Source organism: Lagopus leucura, unplaced genomic scaffold (genome assembly GCF_019238085.1).
Source record: "Lagopus leucura isolate 7727_CA_CO unplaced genomic scaffold, USGS_WTPT01 Super-Scaffold_100015, whole genome shotgun sequence".
Lineage (NCBI taxonomy): Eukaryota > Metazoa > Chordata > Aves > Galliformes > Phasianidae > Lagopus > Lagopus leucura.
In genome coordinates, this window is record NW_024962269.1 from 15,041,787 (window position 1) to 15,062,760 (window position 20,974).

Consider the following 20,974-nt stretch of genomic DNA (forward strand, 5'->3'; position numbering starts at 1 on the left):
CTTCCGGGTGCTGCCCCGCGCCGGCCACGTGACGGCAGGGAGGGACGCCATCGCTACCGAGGCGGAAGAACAGAGGCAGAGAGGCGGATCGCGAGGCCACGCCTCCGGATCGTGATTGGTCGGCGGGGCTGTGAGGGCGCTTTCGAGATCCCGCCTTTCTCCTTTTTGCGCGTGCGTCTACAAACTAGGAAAGAGCCGTGACAGCTCTCTGCTCGGGCTCCTCTCCCTTCTGTGACCTGTCGTGCCACCCAGCGGGTGATTGCATTATCTGCAGCTGTGAAAAACGTCGATTGATTTAAAGCGGAAGCGCTGCTGAGGTGAACGCTGTACTTCAAAGAGCTCCTGGCAGGACGTGCTGCTGGGTTTAGTGCAGATTAAAGTCAGGTTGGCAGCTGCTGTAGCGTTGAAGCTGTGTGTTACCAGATTAGAACCAAGAGGAGCTGAGCAGAAGTTAGGAAAGGCCCTGCTCGGCCGCTGGAGGCCGTTTTCCCCCCCGACTGAGGATCACCTAGCAGACGGCTCCATTTCTCCAGAGATTGTTCCGTTTCTCTTAATGATTTCCAGCTGCTTTTTCAGCTTCATTTTTATGAAAGGCTTTTTAGGAAAAAAAAAAAAAAAAAAAAATCTTTATGAAAGTATTTCTCTTGCATTTAAGATTGGGAAGTGAAAAACAACGTGGTGATGTCAGGAGTTCTGGGAAAAGACGAGGTTAATTGCTATTAGAAGTAAGGAATTACCTAAAATTGACGTGCGAAGGGAAACTGAATTGCCAGACACCGCCGCGTAACCCCGGGAGGCGGCAGGGCGCAGCCGCACCGCCCGCACTACGCTTCCCACCATGCAACGCGGCGCGGCCCACCGCTCCCTCGCCTCCCACGAGGACTACATCTCCCAGAAGGCCCCGCGCGGCGGCCATCCCCTGAGTTCAGACGGGGCGCCTCGCGCGCTGCCTGCTGGGAACGGTAGTCCGCAGGAGGAGAGGCGTGCGCGGTGACGTCACGAGGCGGCGTCGAGCGGGGGGAAGGGGTGTTTACGCCGCGGGCGGGGCGCGCAGCTCCGCCGCCAGCGAAGGCCTCGTCGGGGGTAGCGGGCCGGGCCGCGGCCGCGCCATGTCCGCCTGCCACAGCTGTGCCGCGGCCGCGCGCCTGCTGGGCTCTACGCTGCCCTCTGCGCGGAGAGGTAACCGCCCCGACCCTCCGCTCCTCTCGGCCCTTCCCGGCTCCTTCGCGCTGCCCCGCGGGGCCCGGCCCTCCTCCCCGCGCCGCTGTGGCCGCTGTCAGAGCCGCAGGTGCCGTGCGATAAGGGCCGGGGCGGCCCCGTGTCTGCCGAGCGCTCTCCTCGAGGAGGTTCAGGGCTGTGGGGAGCTGCGGGAAGCGGGCTCTCGTTGGCGTCGTTCCGTGCTGGCTTGGCGGAAAGCGTGTCCAGCTGGCGAGCGGCGCGAGGCCCGCGCCAGCCCTGCGAGGGGGGCTGCAGCCTTCCGCCCCGGTCCGGCTCTCTCCTCGTGCTGTGCCTTTGTTGCTGTGCGCAGCCCTCCCCGCTTTTCAATGAGCTTTGGGGCTCATAGGACAGAGGGCCGTTCGTGGCTCCCCGGCGTGAACTCTGCGCCCGCCTTTGTGTGTGACACCTGCCCTGAGGGCTGAACGTGGCCTTCAGAGCCACGCAAATCCGGGGGAACGAGGAGTCTGAAAACAGGCAGTGCTCTACGTTTAACTCAGAAGTACTGCTTTTCTTTGTGCCTTTCTAAGGAACAAACAGAGCTTGTGTTTTTCCCCCCTTCAGAGGGATGTGTACAAAAGCAAATAAGGCTGGAATGTATTTGTGGAGTCATATTGCGCATCTGCTTACCTGGGGCTTATAAAAGTCTTCACTTGGCACATTCTGGTGGTTGTGACAGATCAGTTTGTGGAGCATCGCTGATGGGTGTGGTGGCAGTTGGTATAAACTTGAGGTTGTCAGGGCCTCATCTCCTGTCAGCCTCCCTGTGACAATTTGGGACAAAACACTCTTACAGAATACTTGAGGTTTGGCCCAAAGGTTGGCATTTCGTTCCTCACCTCTCAATGTTTAATAAGTTGTAAAGGAGCCTTCTGTTTTGTCACAGCCTGCTGATCTAGGCAAGTTATGGAGAGGTGCTGTTGCTGCTGCCACAGCTCTTATGTTTGACACGTGTTCTTATAGCTACAAGAAGTGCCCAAACCTGACTGCTGGTGTGTGTGAGAATGCTGCTGTGCTGCCATGTATCTGCACCCTTACAGTGCCTGCATCCTTCAGCAGGAGGTGCCAGCACTGGGCTGGAATTGCTTTTGGATTTACTTATGGAGGACAGTCATTGTGATAACTTTCTTCCTCCTTTAGTCTTTAATTGCACAATGAAGTTCTGTCTGCAAAAGATAATAAAGCAAGAATCACTCAGATTTCTGGGTTGGCTGAACACGGCAAGCTTCATCCCAGGGCCTGAAGCTGATGGAGCAGTAATGTGGCTTTGTTTTCTTCTGCTTTAACCAATCTGTACCCTTTAGAATTCAGCACACGCGGCACGGTCAGTTTGATGTTGTACCCTACAGACTGACCAGATTGTGAGAGAGAGGAGGGAGGGGGTCAGCAGCACAGGCACTGCTGCAGGGTGGATGGCTGCCTGGATCCATTGCCTGCAGCCCAACAGACTCTGGGTGCAGTCACACAGCTGTGGTGGTGCTGATCGGTAGAGCAGAAACGTGGTGCTTATCAGCTCAGGCACTTCTCATGTCATTTCATACCCAGTGTGTTTTCAGGACATCTTCTGTGTCATTCAATTAAAATTGGCCACCTTCTGTCCCTGTACAGCGCTCAGCGGTAGTAAAGTGTTTGAGTCTCTTTATTAGGACTTTGTTCTCTGTAGGCAGGAGAATTGTGATACTGGTTTTTCACTCAGCAGAGATGCTTTTTTGTTGTGGTGGTTGTTTTTTTTTAAGATGTCCTGTTCCTTTCCCTTTAGAGGAAGCAAGACGAAGCTCAGTAAAGAAACCATTTATGAGGAATAAGCCCCCCAGGACTGGGAAGTGCTGTGTAACTGCTGTGACACGTTGGGCACTCAGCACAGTGTGTTTGGTAGTGACAAGTGCACTCAGCACTCCAAACTGTGGGTGCAGGTTTGCTCAGCAGGGCACAGCTGCTTGTGAAACTGAACCAGCATTTGCAGTTTGTTTCTGGTGTGGAGCAATCTGTGTGTTTGCATCGCTTGTGCTATGTTGCAAGCTAAGGTGCTTTTCCACACTGTAGTGTCTCTCAGCAGGGAAGTTGAAATTCTGTTAATTCTTTTGATGTTTACACATGGATTTATCATATACGTTTTAAAACAACAAACCAGAAATGTTTACTTCTTCCAGAGCAAATGAATTGTGCTTCTATTGCCAATTTTTTTTTTTCTGAGTGACTTTTTTGTAGATTTTTCATTACTCTGACTTAGAGCAAAAACCAGGCAGGAGCAGCAAGGTTTGAACTCTCCTGGTCACTGTACAGCTCTTCTGTCAGTAACATGCAGAGCTCCCGTCAAGTACATGAAGCAAGTCAAAAAAGTGCTGGTTTAAATAAAAGGAAGGTGGAAGATAATGATTGCAGGCTCCTTGTTTGTGCCCAGATGTTGCAATCACAAGGATGACACACGTTGATTCACCCCATACCCAGGCATGGAGTGTAACCTTACACGCCGCTTGGTTTCTCAGTACGTATTCCTTCTCGTTGGCAGTAAGCCACGTCCACAGCATTCACCCTGTTTAACATTTATTGTGCCTCTCTGCAGAGGCTCAGTGTGTGCCAGCTGTAACGCTGCCTTTTCAGTTTCCCCTGCAACAACTTTTGTGTGTGTGTGTGTCAGACGTTTCCTCCGATTCCTGGAAATGATTTCGCAGTGAAATCCAAATCCAGGCACAAGGGCTGGGCCTCTGACGCTCCTCTTAGGTAACTGCTGCACAGTAAGGGCATGTTCCAATGGTCTCTTTTTCACTCTGATGGTTTCACAGGAGCTGGATGCTGGTTGTTCTGAGGATTGCTTTCACACACGGGATGTTCCCAGTCCTGTGGCACGATGGGACTCTGAGCCCTCTGACGTCAGAGGACATAGGATTACTTTCAGGTCATTTTTGGACCATCTGGCAGCTTTTTATGGAGTAAACTTTAAGGTGGTGAAATGAATTCATTTTGCATTGCTGAAATGTGGCTGCTCGGAGTTCTGCTGTTGGTGGCTTTTATTTAACATAAATCAGCTTTGGGATTCAGTGATGTCAGAGTCAGAACTGGGGTATTTTCAATTGAGATCCAGAATTTAGGTACTTAACATGTAGGTAAAAGACTGCATTCTGAGCAGAGTATGCTTGAGGAAAACATTGGTTTGGTTTTATCTTACTGATTTTCCCTAAAGAGCTGGGTAAAAGTATAAGGCAGTGCATTGAAACTGAGCAGATACAGTCACAGCCAGCATGCTTGAGTCAGATGCTAACGAGGTGTTCTGTTGTCTTGCTGTGATACTGGCAAGATTTTCACCACGCTGTAATGCTTGGTGAAATTGTTTTCCTTCTGTGCCTTCATTTGTTTCCAGGTATTTCCTGTGGCCGTACACGCATCCCTGTTCTGGGGAAACTTGGGACTTTTGAAACTTGTTCTCTCAGGCGGATTCCTCTTAGAAGCTTTTCAGAAACACCGGCGTATTTTGCTTCAAAGGATGGCACGGGCAAGGATGGCTCTGGAGAAGGAAGCAAGGTAATCTCCGTGTGTTATGCTGTTCAGTAGTTTTGGTCAAGATGTTTCCTAAATGTTTTTAGTAGATATGATTCTTCAAATTGCTGCAGCTGACAGCAAAGAAAAATTCTACTGTGAATCTACCGGCAGACAAACTGTATCAGTGTTCCGTAATGCTTGTCCTAGTTCTATTAGTCTTTTTGCCTGGGGACACTTCAGAGGTCTCTGTAGAATGTTATAAATTCACAACAGTTCTCAGCAGCTCAGGGAAGAGTAGTGATCACAACTGTTCTTCAGAAGCCTGCTGCTGCCAAGTGGGCTTTCAAAAGTAAGTACAGTTTCCAATGTTCCTTCTCAGCTCTGGTTTGGTAGTTGTGTTTCAGTTGTCACAAGGCGACTTTGTGAGGAGACCTGCTTTATTCTTGGAAGTAAATTTTAATCTATTTTCATCCTGGCCTTTCTCTGTAATTATAGTTAATAAACAGCTTCTTCAGATAAATAATTACCTGAGAATAAAATTGCTCTTTAGTCAGCAAATAACGTTTTGAGAGTTTGAGCGATAACTTTTGCCTTAGCATGGCGGTACGTCATCTGAGTGACTGTCCAGGTGACACAGGTGTGTTCTGAAGCTTCAGATTGAATTTACTTGAACAACGAAGAAGGAAATCTGAGATTTTTTTTCTTATTATTCTGTGCTTGAGAAAGATTCTGAGGAAAAGTGGGCACGTAAGGCTTAAAAAAGTGCAGAAGTGTCTTGAAAGAGGGGAGAGATCTTTGGTGTTCTCTAAAATTAATTGCTACCAGTTAACATTAAATACCACTGAAAGCACAACACGGAGAAAGAGCAGGATTCTGCCTTAGAGGTCAGAAGAGGATTTTTTTCAAACAGTTTCTGAGATGCTTGTTTTATAGGCATATCTGCCCTACAGCCATCTGCCTGCATAGGGACGTCTGCCAAGGACACAAGAAGAGATGTGGCATCCAGAACCTTCAGAATAAACAGTTTTGATAGTGACGTGATGCTCTATAAGAATGAACTGTTTTCTTCTCTGTGCTTAGTATAAACTGTGTTGGAATGTGCTGTTAAAACATCCTAACGCAGCATAGCTAGCTATTATTACAGTGCCAATCCAGCAGTTGTAATGCAGACATGGGATACTTCTGTGAGCATCCAAAATTGGTGCAACTGGGAAATGCAGGTGCTCGTACGCTTCAGGTTGCTTTTATTGTGCTGCTGAGCTATCAAAGCCTTTCAAAAGTCCTGACAGGGGTTATTTCATTACACAGGTATTACAGTATTGACGTGGCTGGATTCCACAAACACAGCCAAATGCCCGGTGTCACAGCGCTGCTGTTTGGCACTAATTGTCTGGAAATCTCTTTTTAGAAGTCTGTCGGTGAGGGGGGAGGTAAGAAGTCGAGCTCTGGAAGTTCTGGAAAAGGAGGGAACCAGCTGCGCTGCCCCAAGTGCGGAGACCTGTGCACACATGTGGAGACCTTCGTGTGTAAGTGCTGATGGGTGCCTTCTTCATAGATGGCTGCAGGGCTGGTTGGGTTAAGGATCTGATGCCGTCCTGGTCGTTACGTTTTAGTCTGCGTGGAACTTCAATTAATTACACAATGTGGGAGGGAAAAAACAGTTTAGTTTGACCACGTTGGAATAAGCACGTACTGTCTGATGCATTTGTGTAATTGCCTGTGATGTGGAGCAGAATATGATAGTGGAATTTGGACTGTGATTTTGAATGTGCTCGTTTATAACAGCTTGTCTCCATTTTATGGAGTCGTAGAGATGCCTGTGTAAACAGTACTGCTTTAACTACTAATAGTTCTTTTCTGTCCATTTATAGATGTAAATGTCAGTACTGTCTGTCCTCTGCTTACTAAATAACAGGACTAATCCTGTATGCACTGAAACCAGAGTGGTTATCCAGCAGAGGAATCAGCACGTGACAGATGGCTTACTAGGTTGGGTTTTGTCACAAAATCAAACACGTAATGCCTTCCAAACAGGAATTGGGAAAGTGCAAACAAAACCCAAAGTGTGTGGGATGCCTGATGTCCAGCAGGAATAGCAGCCTTGTGAAATACAATTCAGAGTAATGCCAGCTATGCTGCAGGTTCTGTTGCACTCAAAGATGTTTCTCCTTTTTTCAACACTAATGAGGCCAGTCTAGAAAATAGGTGTCAGAAAGCAAACACTCATTGTCACTTGGTGGGGCTCAAGGAGGAAGTACCAAATCCTAATCAGTCTTGTGCACTAAGAAGCTTCAGACAAGGGCAGCATTAACTTGTTAAATGGTTGTTAATATCACAGTGAGAATGAGCAGATGTGCTTTTATTCACTGCTGCTTGTATAAAGCATGCTATTCATTTAAAATGATCAGGCAGCATGAATCACAAGACCGTTGTGTAGCAACGGTGTACTTTAAATAAAAGGATCAATCATTGGTAGCTGTTTTGTTTCTTCTTTTCTGTTTGTAAATAATGGGTATTTTTATTTGAAACTGCAGACAACAAACCATTCTGAAAAATCCAACACAATTGATGTAACAAGAAATGGAATCCCTTGGGTATTGTCCTTTAATTTGGAAATACCATTCAGGCATTGATGTGGAGTAGAATAATGGCTGTGTCCCTACACAGCAGAAATGTAACCTGGTTTATTTTCATTAGCACTAGGAATATTTAAACATGCTTGAAAACTTTCTTACGAAGAGAATTAATTTCTAGTAGTATTATGGGAGAAAGTAGGAGCAAGCCTGCTTGTTGGTAGCAGAGTGTATCTGCTTCTTACATCCTTGTGTGTTCTACTCAGACTTCAGGGCTGCACAGCCTTTAAAGCCTGTTAGCAATTCTAACTGAGCACCATGGCACCAATAGTGGGCTGGAGTGGGCTTTCTCATTCTGAGAACAGCAGTCTTGAGTCTTAGTTGTTAACTTGAAAGCTTTGTCTTCAATTTTATTTTATAATTGCTCTCAAGTTTTCTCTGGGTGTGTCTTTTTCTGGCTTTGTTAATTCAGTCACGCAGCTTCCAGCCAAATCATAGGGTGTGAAGGTGTTGGAAAACAAAAGGGATAAGTTCTAATTCTTGTAAAAATACTAGAAACAAAGAAAAAGGGAAAAAAACTGATAAAAAATGAATGGGTTTCAAGTCTTCTTATACATTGTAACTTTAAGTTTTCAGATAGGCCTTCAACATTGCTTAGCAAAACTAATGAATTCAACCAATTCCGGTTTGAATTACAGGCTGCAGAGCATTATGTACTGAGAGCCAAAAGGAAAATAAGGAATTAGCAGTCGCTTCATTTTATTGCAGTAACAAACTGCTAAGGAAGAATGAAACAAATCAAGAGTTGTGTGCTTGACATATTTCCTCAGCAGTTCCTGTGCTGCTTTGGTTTGCCAAACTATGCAAAGAGTTTTGTGATGAGTGAAACAAGACGTGAGCTGCAGAGGTGGAGTGAAATCTAATAGCTTTAAAGCTGGTTGGCACAAGAAGCCTTCAGCAGGCACTGCTGTTGCTGCCTTCAGCTGACACCATGAACTCTCATCCTCAAAAGCAAGACTTTCCTGCTACCTTTCACGGGGTAGAAGCTCCCCTGATGTCCTTTTACCTTAGCAGTTTGGTAGCCCTTGGTCTCAGCCCCACAAGTGTTTTTGGGATGAATTCTCTTGCTCTGACTTCCTGTGTGTATTGTAGATACCCAGCATTTCTCTTTGACAGGATCAGCTTGTGTGTGCTTTGGAAACTGTGTACAAACACAGCCTCTGGTACGCTATGGTAACGTTGCCTGAATCAAAAACAACACTCAGCTTGTTTTCTTATTACATAATAAGTATTTGCAAATATCTTAATGACAGTGAGATAATTTGGCCTGAAAGCTCTTCCCTGTGTTCTTGTGTATTTGCCAACTCACCACGTAAAGCATGGCATACAAAAACAACCAGCAGTGTACAAGAACACTGGTATTTAAGAACAGAGAAGTTGTTTGAAGTTTTGTGCTCACTTTTAGGAGAACAGCAGTGCTGGGATGTGATTTCCCTAGAAAACTGCTCAAAACTTCTGCCACCCAGTAGAACTTCTGTAACTGCACGCACCAATGCTTGTTTCCCAGTGCTGTGCAGACAATGGGAGCTGCCCTCCACTGCTGTGTTTTGCCAGCTGAGGGAGGTTACCAAGTTAATCTGGGGCCTCCCACACATCAAAGCTGCTCTGTACCTATTGACCCTGTGAGTCTCACTGAAAGTAGGAAAGGTTTCTAATTTACCTTCCTGTCTGCTGCTTGGAATAATTGAGGCAAGTGTACTCTGCACAATGATTTTTTTTTTATTTTTTTTTTTTTTTAGTGGATGATGTTTTAAGAGAGCATTGGATTCTTACAGCTTGCTGTTCAGTCGCTTTCTTTTTTTCCCCCCACCATTCCTGTGGATCTATAAAGGGGACAAGTACTCTTGTGGTTACTCCTTGCTAACCAGGCTGCTAGCATTGCAGAAGGAAGGACAGCAGCCTTGTGGCTCTGCAGGCATAAAGGAGAGCAGGGCTCTTGTGAGTGAGCATTGGGAGTGTGTCTTCCTGCTGTGCTCTGACTCAGTAAGAGCTAAAACAGGTGAATGTGTGCCAGTGATTGCGTTCATATCAGGTAGATAACAGCTGGAATGTTGCCAGAGGAACTTGTCAGCTGTTGTATGAATTTTCTCTGTAGTATTTATTAACTCCACTACAGCTGTGATGATTGCTGTTTTATTAAGTAGTCTGGTCTTTTTTTACTCAGCTATAAGGTGCATTTAATATTAACGCTGATGCCAGCTCCTTGGAAGGCAAAAACAAGCTATAAATAAGCAGCTGGTGTATGGCTGGAGGCTGCTGGTAGAATCAGCTGTACTGGACTGTACACGCCATTTTCTGAAAGCTTTTTATGAGTTCAGAAGTTCAGACATAGAAGATTTTCCTGTGGTTGTCTTGCTGCATTCACTTTGCTTTTAATTTAATAAGTTCACTAGCATATTTAGTTTAAACCAGTCTTATTGTATTTAACAGAACACATTGGTATTGTTAGACCTATTTCAGGTTATAAACTTGTTTTTTCTGTTGCCTATTTTGGGTTATTTCAACTTGGATTTCTGAAAGTAGTAAAGTAGTAGTGCAAGTTCTGCTGTGCAATTCTTGAAGCCAGTGTTGGCACATAACATGGCTCTTTGAGGAAATAATTCACAAAGTTGGCAGTAGGAGGGTTTGGCTTTTGAAAGTAAGGACAGACAGTAAAACTAAGCAGAAGGTGTTGCAAAGCATCCTGAGCACCTGTTGCGTCCCCAGGCTGTCTCTTGTTGGGATGAGCAAGTGATTTTTCTTACCGTTTGGATTCTCTTTTTTCACAGCTTCCACCCGTTTCGTGAAGTGTGAAAAGTGTCACCATTTTTTTGTTGTACTGTCAGAGGCAGACACTAAAAAGAGCATCATTAAGGAGCCCGAGTCAGCAGCAGAAGCTGTGAAGTTGGCATTCCAGCAGAAGCCGCCTCCTCCACCCAAAAAGGTACGGTCCTTGTCGTACCCCACTTTCCTTTGCACTACAGCATGCTGCAGTACTTTACTTCTTAATCTGCTTTGGGTGTAATGGTCCACCGTGACAGAGCAGCGAGGAATAAAGATGATGAGTTCAAGATTAAACCTTTGAGAGCTTTGTGACCTGGCAGAGCACTGATAAAGAAACAGTAGATCCCATAAGAGGAGTTGGGCTCGGTTTCCTCTGCCTTTGTCTTGTGACTGAGATGCAGTACCTTAATTTTCTCCTTGTGACCTTAAGATAACCTCAACCCTCTCCAGCCATGGTATCCTTAATTTCTTGCCATGGCCTCACATTCCACACTGTCAGCTTCTTTCTGTAATTGCAAAACCTTTTGTTTGACTTCTTTTTGGTTGAGAATTACGGCAAGTTAGCGTGTGGCTGCAACCTGTCTACTGCAGCACCCATCTTACATCATTTGATTTCCTTAGATAGTGAAGGAGCACTGTTGGTGATAGGTGGATGGTTGGACTGGATGATCTTGTAGGTTTTTTCCAACCCTGGTGACTCTGTGTGATTCTGGGAGCTCACTGTGTTTCTCACTTCCTCATGGACTGCAGTGGGGTCTGTTCTGAAATGCAGGGTTCAGCTGTGCTTAATTAGGAAGTTCTCAGAATGTGTGTCAAAATCTCAACGCACACAAAAAAAGCCCTAAAACTGCAGTCAAGTTTTGAGTGTCCTGTAAAGGCTGTCTTCTGAATTTCTGCACAGTTATTTAGAACTGTTACTAATACTGAGTCACTTCTTCAGATTTATAACTACCTCGACAAATACGTTGTTGGTCAGTGTTTTGCCAAGAAGGTGCTCTCAGTTGCTGTGTATAATCATTACAAGAGGATCTACAACAATATCCCAGCTAACCTGAGACAGCAAGCTGAAGTTGAGAAGCAGACTTCTCTAACACCAAGAGGTTTGTGTGATGTTTTCTATTCTTCTGTTCAAATAAAATCCACCATTTCAGAACCCTGCCTCATACTTTTGACCTTCTAATGGTAGTAGCTGAGCTGCAATCTGTACATATTTTACACGTGTTTCCCAAAGGGAGAGAAATGTCAAAGCTTCCCAGAATGGCTGTTGATAGACTCAAACATTGCATTCTTAGGTAAAACACAGCATTTTCAAAACATTGCATGTGAGCAAATTACTGCCTTAACGGTGTATGAAAGCTCAGAAGTGATGAACCTGACTGCTTTCACTGTCTAAATATAGTGAAGTGGGATAAGCAAATACTGCACTGGTGAGTTAATGAAATCTCACCTAAGGATGGCTTCACTTGATGCTCAGTGTTCTGTAATTTGAATTATTAAAGAGTATATACAGTGAAATTCAGATTTTACAGAAATAATTTTCTGTGACTTATTTAAACAGCAGTCCAGAAGGTTCATGATTTCACAGGTGTTGTCTACCCTACTAAATGTTTAGTGTTTTTCTTACTGACACATTATTCGGTATCTTCCTTTATAAACTTACAGATTTTACTTCCAATCTCTTTTACTGCATATCTTAATCTAATTGCTGCTTAATCTGCAGGCAGCCACGCAGATCACACAGACAATATTTTGCATAGAGAATTTGCTGAATAGTTACCTTCCTAAACTTGATGGCTGCTGTTGGCAGCGCCTGTTGGTCACCGTAGCATTGTTCCATATCTAGCAGGTGGAGTCTGAGCTCCTCTTGGCAGTACTTCTGCTGCTGAGTAAATATGGGGCTGTGTTGATCTGCATTATTTTTAGAAGTAGGATTAAGTGGCTGTTCCTGATTCAAAGCGTACCTTGGTTGTTTATTTCTTAAGGTGTTCTGTTCTGCGTTGCAATGAATAGTATGCTAAGAAAAGGAATCTTTGTTTCTTGAGTTTACTTCAAAAAACAAAACAAAAAACAGCACAAGCAAAACCTCGAATATGCAGGGGAGAACCTTAGCAGCACTGTTTTGTACCTGGCCTGTGAAAGTTCCTGATCCTCTGCAGGAAGTTTTGTGTGCACTCAGAGAAACTGCCAGTGGATGTTTGTGATTTATACATTTGCAGTTCATAATACTTTGAAATATGTTTCATCTGCCATTCTATCACTCAGATATAAACGTGTGAGTTTTAAGTCTCTTCCAAGCAGAATCGTCTTATGGTGTGTGTGTGTGTGTGTATATATATATCTTTTTATTTTTCTGCAAGTGCTTCTAAAACAAAAATCCATGTAGAGGTCTCAGTGTTAATGTCTTACATAATAAATAGCTTGCTGTCACTTTAATTAAAAGCATGCATGTTGAACCTGGGGCTAAACTTGATGGCAATAATAACAAACTTGTGGGGACTTCTTGTTAAAGTCCTTGATACACATCAATGATAAGTATTCAGAAGAGGGCAAGAGGTAGAGAAGCTGTAAGATTTTATAAATTTTCACTACTGTTTTCATCCTCTCTCTTAGAATTAGAAATCAGAAGACGGGAGGATGAGTACAGATTTACAAGTAAGTGATCTCTCTCCTCATGTCCTCCTCTGCAATATTTACCCTTTTGATATTCACATAGAATAGTATTTAGTGACCACTACAAGTGCTGGGTAAAAATCCTGCTCACTTTTCCCTTTTGTTATTAAATTTAATTGATGACACTGAGCATTTTTTGGGGGGGGGGTGAGGTGTTTAAGATCTGACTCTGTTTGGTTTTGTATGGAAAGCAGCAAAGTGTAAGGAGGAATGTTTCTGTGTAATATGCTGTGCCATTAGAGATTCTCTTCCTATGTGCACTAAACAAAAGCATAACTGAAAGCTGTGTTTTTTCAGTAATTGCTTGAAGTTTATGCAGTCCTCTCTAAATTTCTGTACAAATGGCTGTATCTGTAGATCTGCAGAACAGAGCAGAAAGCTGTTATGTATGGAAGGTACTGATAGGCCTTGCAGTGCTCAAACAGTGCTATCATTATTCTCTTCAGAACTGCTGCAGATTGCTGGGATTAGTCCACATGGCAACGCTTTGGGAGCATCTATGCAGCAACAAATGAACCAGCAGATACCTCAGGAAAAACGGGGAGGTGAAGTACTGGATTCGCCCAACGATGACATAAAACTTGAAAAAAGTAATATTTTGCTGCTTGGACCAACTGGATCAGGTATACAGCTGTGTGATTTTATGTGTCTTAATTCTTTTTTGCTTTTTAAATTGTATTTTAATGCCTTTTTGTATTGACTGATTAAAAGATGCAACTTTGTTACGCTGAAACAAAACGCCTCTAAAGTCTGTCTGCTTTCTAGGAGGCAAGTTGTGATGCAGTTCAAGTGATCTTTCACCCCTGGGACAGATCAGTTACAGGTGGTTAAATGAAACGGTGGCTGTGTGTTCTTAGGAAGTGGGCTGATGTCACAACGTTTTGCAGGTTATCTGAGAGAGCACTCACTCAGTAATATGGTACTTCTGTTTCTCTCCAAAGAAGGAGCAGTGGAACTTTGCACTGCACTTTGAGTGTCTGCAAAGGACTATTGATTGATGTAATCTGTAGTCTATTCAAGTACGTGGATCTTGTTTTGTGTACTGTGTGATCCTTTGTTTGTGGTACAGTATGCATTTCAAGCTGCCTCAGTACAGGATTGGCCTTATTCAAAACTACAGCTTGCTTGTGAACGCTGTCTGACTTGGGAACTTTTTCTTGTATGAGCATCTATGAATATACTGGTAACATTTTCAGTGTTTAATCACAGTAGTGGCAATCCTCTGATAAATAGTTGACTTTGTGTGCTCTGCAGAACTACCTGCAGTTATAACATACGGGTTTTATTTCACCAGGTAAAACCTTGCTGGCTCAGACTCTAGCGAAATGCCTGGACGTCCCATTTGCTATCTGTGACTGTACTACCTTGACTCAGGCTGGCTATGTTGGTGAAGACATTGAATCTGTCATTGCAAAACTGCTGCAAGATGCCAACTACAACGTAGAGAAAGCTCAGCAAGGTAAACTTACACAGTGTTTTCTCAAGTTCATGAGCAAGTTATGTTAACCTTACTTAGGTGCTGTGAACTCGCAGATCATCAGTATTTCTGCAAACTATATTTTTGTGGCATGTACCTGAATTCTTCTACTTTCAAAGCAGAAATTATAAACATAAAGAGAACTATAAACATATATTCTAGTTCTTGTTTTAGCTTTGTTTATGTATTCTGGTCGTACATTTTTGCAATCTGAAATACAGAAGTAGAACAGACTCTAACTTAAATTGCTTTCTTCCCAGTGTGTAAATTTTTGCTTGTCTTAAGAAGTAGAATCTTCCTTAAGTCCATTTTCTCTAACTGTAGGAATTGTTTTTCTGGATGAAGTGGATAAGATTGGCAGTGTTCCTGGCATTCATCAGTTACGGGATGTTGGAGGAGAAGGGGTTCAACAAGTACGTACTCAGTGCAGTGGCTTTACTTTATAAGCAAACTGTTCATCAAGTCTGATGTGTCAAACAGCATGGATCAGCTCCTTCATGATTAACCCCTGAAACTCTCACTTTTCCTCTTGAATCTCTTTTCTCAAAAAATCCCCAGAGCAACTTAGGACCACGTTGCAGGGAAGTTTTAATTTATAAACACCCTTGCAGCATTCGGATAGGAAGTTGCTTCATGGAGGCAGTAATGGAGAGCGTTTTGTTTTTGGCAAAACCCTCAATTCATTACTGCGTGCCACTGGCTGGGTGTATGGGAATGGCATTCAAAGGTTTTTTGTCTGTAAGTGGGATTGCTTCTCATTGAAAACTGATTTCTTTAAGCTTTTACTGATAGTATGTGGGCATAGGAAATGATAACACGTGAGTACACCTGTGAAGATACACACAGTGTGGGATCTGTACACCTTTGTGTGTGATGCTGCTGTGTGAATTTTTTTATTGCTTATTCTTTGCTCCTCAGGGCCTGTTAAAATTGCTGGAAGGCACAATAGTAAATGTTCCAGAGAAGAATTCACGTAAACTACGTGGAGAAACGGTGCAGGTTGACACAACAAACATCCTCTTTGTAGCTTCTGGTGCTTTTAATGGCCTGGACAGAATTATCAGCAGGAGGAAAAATGAAAAAGTGAGTACAGCAGGCTGTATTTGAACTGAGAAGTTGTTATCCTGAGTACCACTCACAGCACTGGCTCCTGAAGGTCTTGCTATACTTGTAAATCTAGTAAGTTTGTGCCTAGAGCAGCAGTTTTCCATCTGTTACCTCAGGTCAGGGAGGCTTAAGAAAGGTAGCAAAGAGCAAACCTATTGTTAGTAGGCTTAAGGAGCTTGCAGTAGTCTCTGTTTCTACAGGGAATTTTTTAGCATTTGCAATAAGAAAGAGGTTAAGCTGTTGACAGAACACTTGCTGGTGCAGTTCTTAATCTGTTGCAATACCCTGTGTTTCTTTAAAAACAGAACAAGACACGCATTGTTCTAGCAGTGATAACAGGATTTCTTTCATTGGGAGTGTGCCAAGTATGAAGCTGAGAAAACATTTGCATATCAGTAGAGGTTTGGAAATGTCTTAAGATGTGTCACTTTTCTTTTATTAAAGAAAAACCTACTCTTATTCAGTCAAGCATCTTAATGCCTTGCAGTGGCAATCAAGTATTATAAGGAGCTGATTGTGTGCCAGGGCTTTAATTTCACTAATAGTCATTCATTCAGCTTAAAGTAACGTGTAATGATGTAATTATTCCTTTTCTTTATGGAGCTGGAACATGATTTAGTTACATAAAGAAACTGAAATAGTTTCATAGGCACTTCAGGTTGTTGTTTTTCCTTTTTTGCAGTATTTAGGATTCGGTACACCATCTAACATGGGGAAAGGCAGAAGGGCTGCAGCAGCAGCTGATCTCGCTAATATAAGTGGAGAGTCCAACACACATGAAGATATTGAAGAAAAGGATCGCTTGCTGCGTCACGTGGAGGCCAGAGATCTCATAGAGTTTGGAATGATTCCTGAGTTCGTGGGGCGTTTGCCTGTCGTGGTTCCTCTGCACAGCCTGGATGAGAAAACCCTCGTACGGATTCTCACGGAGCCGCGGAACGCTGTGGTTCCCCAGTACCAGGCATTATTCAGCATGGATAAGGTTGGACCTTGTGACAGCTTTTCAATGGCCTTGTGTACAAATAATGTTATGACAGCTTTTCAATGGTCCTGTGTACAAATAAGGTTAAAAAGCTGCCTCGCTCTAAAGATGCACTGTCTGTTTTGTGGCTGAGGAAAGTGACTTTACGTACTTTCTAGCTTTGTAGGGAAAGAAATAGCAGACTGAGACAGGTAAGCTCTAAAAACTTGCAGATTGCTTGTTTAGGCCAGTGTTCTGTGAGGACACTGCTTACAGAACATTGAACAAGAATTTGATGCTCTTTTTTCACAACACACATAAGAATGAAGTAGCGTCGTCTTCTCTTTACCTAATTGCTGTCATTTCAAGGCTATGTGTCCAGCTTGTTTGGTTAATGCTTGTTCTTTAAAACACCTTTCCTTTCCATTCAAAAAATAAAAAAGGGAAGAATGGGCAGCTTTCACTTTGAAGGGAAGTTTTTCACTGAGTGGAAGTGCCCAGATATATGCATAATATTTTTTTTCAACTCCTGATTCAAATTGTTGGAGAGGGCCTTGACTTCAGTGATTTAAGGCTAGGGGGTGAGGAGGCCTTTGTATTCTGATCATCAGTTCTTCATTCTTCCTTACTCTCCAAGCCTTTTCTTTAAATGCTATTTGCAGTGTGTGAAGTGCTTTGGAGATCTGCAGAGCACGAGTAACTGAAGAGTGAATTCAGTAGTTGTCTATAATCACTATTCTTGTCTTTCTGTCCCTTCAGCACTCGTAGAAGTTGTATGTAAAGGGATGGTCACTAGTGGTAACTTCAGGTGTAACAGAAGTGTAGCAGAAGTTTTATGTAGTTTAAATGTTAACCATTCTGGTCTGCAACAAGTGAAAGACAAATACTTGCACTGTTACACTTGAAGTGCTGTTGAATTATAAATGAAATGTTAACTGAAATTGCTCTCTGTGTGTGCAGTGTGAATTGAATGTAACTGAAGATGCATTGAAGGCTATAGCCAGACTGGCCCTGGAGAGGAAAACTGGCGCAAGAGGTCTGCGATCTATAATGGTGAGTAAATCAAGTCTCATCTTGTGTAAGTGAACCTTCTCATATCGGTTCTGTGGCCCTCATCGTGGCAGTTTGCAATCAACACCTTGCTTATAAACGTGTGCATTCGGATCTCTTCCAAGAAGACCTCTAGCTCTGACAATCACTCTGTCTGTATGTGTATCTGTAATCTGTGGCTGTATGTATTTTTTCTCTGTAGAAGACACCATACCTAAATATTTCTTCTCTTTGTGTTCTTGTAGGAAAAGCTGTTGCTGGAGCCCATGTTTGAAGTGCCCAATTCTGACATTGTATGCGTGGAAGTTGACAAAGATGTTGTAGAAGGCAAAAAAGAGCCAGGATACGTTAGGTAAAGCCATAATGAAGTGTCAGATGAGTAACAGTTAGGCAAATGGTCTGATGTTTGTCACAGGGACAAGTGCATAAGCACAGAACCGTGCACACAACCTAAAAAGAATCCAGTATCTGTGTATTCTACACAGCTGTGTTAGTGCCTATTCTGTCCTAGAAACTTTGGGTTTGTATTGCTTTAGTTTTTAAAAAGAAGCTAAAAAATAAACCTTGTGTTTGAAGTTTCTTTAAATCTCGTGTGTGTGTACCTGGAGAAATAAAGGAACCAATCAGCATCATAAGATAACAGTAAAAAACCTGAAGTTCTAAATGTAGGCAAGATTCTGAAGCAGAATTTTTCCTCCTTGTAACTTCTACCACTCCGAGGTACTTCGAATGCAAGCTGTGGGCTGCAGCAAGCTTTCTCCTCCACTGTGCTTGGAGGAGTAGAGTGTTTAAAAAAATATATAATAATAATAATAAATAAAATAAAATCTGTTGATTGGCTGAGCTCGTTAAAATAATGACAGTCATAAAGATTATATTGTGCTGGAATACTGAAAGCACTGGACAAATATAGGTTTAAAAAGTAATAGTTCTAATGGCCAAGCAGTGGAGTTGAGGGGGATGAGTCAGGTTAAAATAAACAGAGGAATGATATTTAGGAACTTGAGCTTGGTCCACTTGGACTTTGTGCACTGAGGTGCGTGCTCTGCATTTGTCTGTATGCACATAATTTCCCAAGGGAAAGGTTATTATGGCTTGCTTTGCAGCGCTCATGTCTGCTGAAAACTTAACATTTACTGATGAAATCAAATGACTTAACTGAATTCATGAGCCTTGGGATTGGCGTTCAGTAACGAGCTTACTAAATCTGCATAGCACCACTTTCAGATCAAAAGGTCATTAAACAGATGGAGATCTGAACAGCTTTCATCAGGGCACTTTGCAGGTAGCAAGTTGCCCACAAGATATGGAAACTGTCTCCATCTTTTTCTCCTCCATTTATAGAGTATCTGATGAGTTCATTTTAATTATAGGGCTCCCACTAAAGATTCATCTGAAGAAGAATATGACTCTGGAGTTGAGGAAGACGGCTGGCCTCAACAAGCAGATGCTGCTCACCATTAAATCCTGTCAGAATGCTCTCCTGCAAAAAGCGCACTTGGTTATTTCCTTAGGATTTGCCTCTGGCTTCACAATCTGATACTAACAGCATTGGATCTGTCTCGGATACGATACGTGATGAGGAACCTTACCAGATAAATCAGATCATGTCTTTTACTGTAACATCACATTGATTTATTCGATGGACATTGTGTGGACTTGAATGGCATAATGTTCAAATATAAATTGTATACTACACTTGTTCAATTAAAACATAGCAAATACAGCAACACCTGGATTGCTCTTTCTAAAAAGTAAACAGCAATGCAGGTGCTGCCATAGGTAGATTTTACAGTAATGCTACTCTACAAATGGGAAAACAAGTTTAATAATTAGCAGAGGGTGAACAAATGATCAGCTCCTGAGGGGGTATGCAGTGTTAGACTTCTGCTGGTGTTGGGAGCCAGCAGTGCTGGAGTGACTTGTTACATGGGCTGGAAGGGAAGCCCTTGCACCAGGACTCTGAAAAGCACTGCAGACAGTGCTGGGAAATACTGCTAAAAATGTACCACTGGCTTGTTAGTTAAATTGGATACTGAATACATCCTGTTGTTCACCTCTCCATCGGGAGAAAGTTTTGGTCACCTTAAATGCTGCGGATGAAGGTGAAGACAATAATTTGCTCACTTTTCCAGAAGGGTAAATGAAATTGAGGGAGTGCTAAGCTGCCAGAGTTTGGATGACAAGTTGGCATAAATTTTTAAATATTAATGTTCTAATATAGTACATTTTGTTTAACGTATTGGAACTATCATGCATCAATTTTTTGGTGCCAGGTATTTGCCCAACCTATCTTATAATGTTAAGAGACAAAGAGTAAGTGTATAATATTTTTGATGTAATCAGTAGTGAGTGTTCACACGGCAGTGCTTTTTAAGTTATGCGCTCAAATGCTATAGTATTGCATCTTGTGCTTTTGTCTTTGGTTTTTAGGCTCACAGCAAAGCAGTCCTCCTGTTCTACATCCAAATGAATTCAGTCCCTTAGGAAAGCATTTGTAAAAACCCAGTTGGACCTGTACGTTTTCAGTCTGTTTCAGGAATTAAAATTGTTGCTTACAACTCGGTTTTGTCCTTCAGTGATGGATTGAGGTTTTCCTGAGCCCTTCTGAAGATTTAACTCGTGCTTTTTACAGAAAACTTGTCTCATTCTTTTCCACCCTGTAGGTGTTTTATGTAGGGAAGGGTTCTGTGGGTGCTTGGCCCTCGTTTTTTTGTTCATTTTTGTCATGTAAATTTGAAGTGACAGTCATGTAATCGTTGTGTTCTTCCATAGGAAGCAGCGTGAGCCAGATGCATCAGGTACTGCATTAGGATTCCACCTTTTTCTGTTCAGTCACCCATCTGTGGTTTGGAAAAAGCTGCTTTTAGAATTGGGAGTGTTTCTAGAGAAGCTTCGTCGCCTCAGATGGGAATCTGTGGTGAGCTGTAACATGTCCTCATTTTCCTTTTTGTAGAGTGAGAAATAGATTCGCTTTTAACTCAGAGCTCTTTAATCAGATTGTTTTTTAAATGGATTGAAAAGAAGAATAACCACCATTCTAGGCAGAACTGTTAAACAACTTAGTTTTGGAAGTTGTTTGGGATTATTTGCAATTATGTAACCAAGAACTGTTTTTAAGGAAACAAATGCTGTGTAACTGCAGTTTGTACCTCACTGCTGGAGTTTGAATAAAACCAATGAATACTGGGAGCTGGAGCCGTGTCATCCCTGCTGCTCCGCGGCCAGAGCTGCTGCTTAGCCTGGGATCGGAATTCAGGTCTGTTCAGTCACGGATGGACACCAAAGGAGCTCAGTGATGGCGATGAGGCTCTTTTAACTCGGTTTTAATAAATTAGGGTGAGAGCTAATGCCCTGAAATTGTGCCGGGGGAAGCTCAGGTTGGATAGCAGGTGAGGCACGGGCACGGACCGCCTGGGCGGTAGGGGCGGCTGTGCCTGAGGGGACCTGCGGGCACGGTGGGGGCGCGCTGATAGCTGGGCGGGGGATCCGAGCGGTGCAGGTGATTCTACGGCTCTAAGCAAAACAGCAGCCTTTCCCTTGAGTTACGCCGCCCGCTTCAACGTCACCCCGTCCCTTCCCCGCCCGCCCCCAGCCGCTCGGGCCGCTCTTCCCCTCAGG

The 20,974-nt window shown here is 43.3% G+C and overlaps 1 protein-coding gene across 2 annotated transcripts; it reads left to right on the forward strand.

The window, feature by feature from the left end:
- The first annotated feature begins 1,077 nt into the window (after window positions 1-1,077).
- On the forward strand, window positions 1,078-20,545 carry CLPX (caseinolytic mitochondrial matrix peptidase chaperone subunit X). 2 transcript variants are annotated; one of them, XM_042875865.1, is made up of 14 exons: window positions 1,078-1,179; window positions 4,574-4,734; window positions 6,101-6,218; window positions 10,094-10,248; window positions 11,029-11,188; window positions 12,699-12,740; window positions 13,205-13,381; window positions 14,053-14,217; window positions 14,560-14,648; window positions 15,154-15,318; window positions 16,025-16,324; window positions 17,264-17,356; window positions 17,599-17,705; window positions 18,727-20,545. In XM_042875865.1, the coding sequence occupies exons 1-14, from the start codon at window positions 1,110-1,112 to the stop codon at window positions 18,815-18,817; spliced, it is 1,893 nt and encodes a 630-aa protein (XP_042731799.1). In that variant the 5' UTR covers window positions 1,078-1,109; the 3' UTR covers window positions 18,818-20,545. The 2 variants fall into 2 exon arrangements, with proteins under 2 accessions (XP_042731799.1, XP_042731801.1); XM_042875867.1 differs by lacking the exon at window positions 12,699-12,740.
- Window positions 20,546-20,974: the final 429 nt, after the last annotated feature.

Excerpts from the sequence above, each read along its gene's own strand:
- CLPX (XM_042875865.1), top strand. The coding sequence starts at position 1,110 with ATGTCCGCCTGCCACAGCTGTGCCGCGGCCGCGCGCCTGCTGGGCTCT. Across the intron at positions 4,735-6,100 it reads GCTCTGGAGAAGGAAGCAAG|AAGTCTGTCGGTGAGGGGGG; the intron begins GTAATCTCCGTG and ends ATCTCTTTTTAG. Across the intron at positions 16,325-17,263 it reads CATTATTCAGCATGGATAAG|TGTGAATTGAATGTAACTGA; the intron begins GTTGGACCTTGT and ends CTGTGTGTGCAG.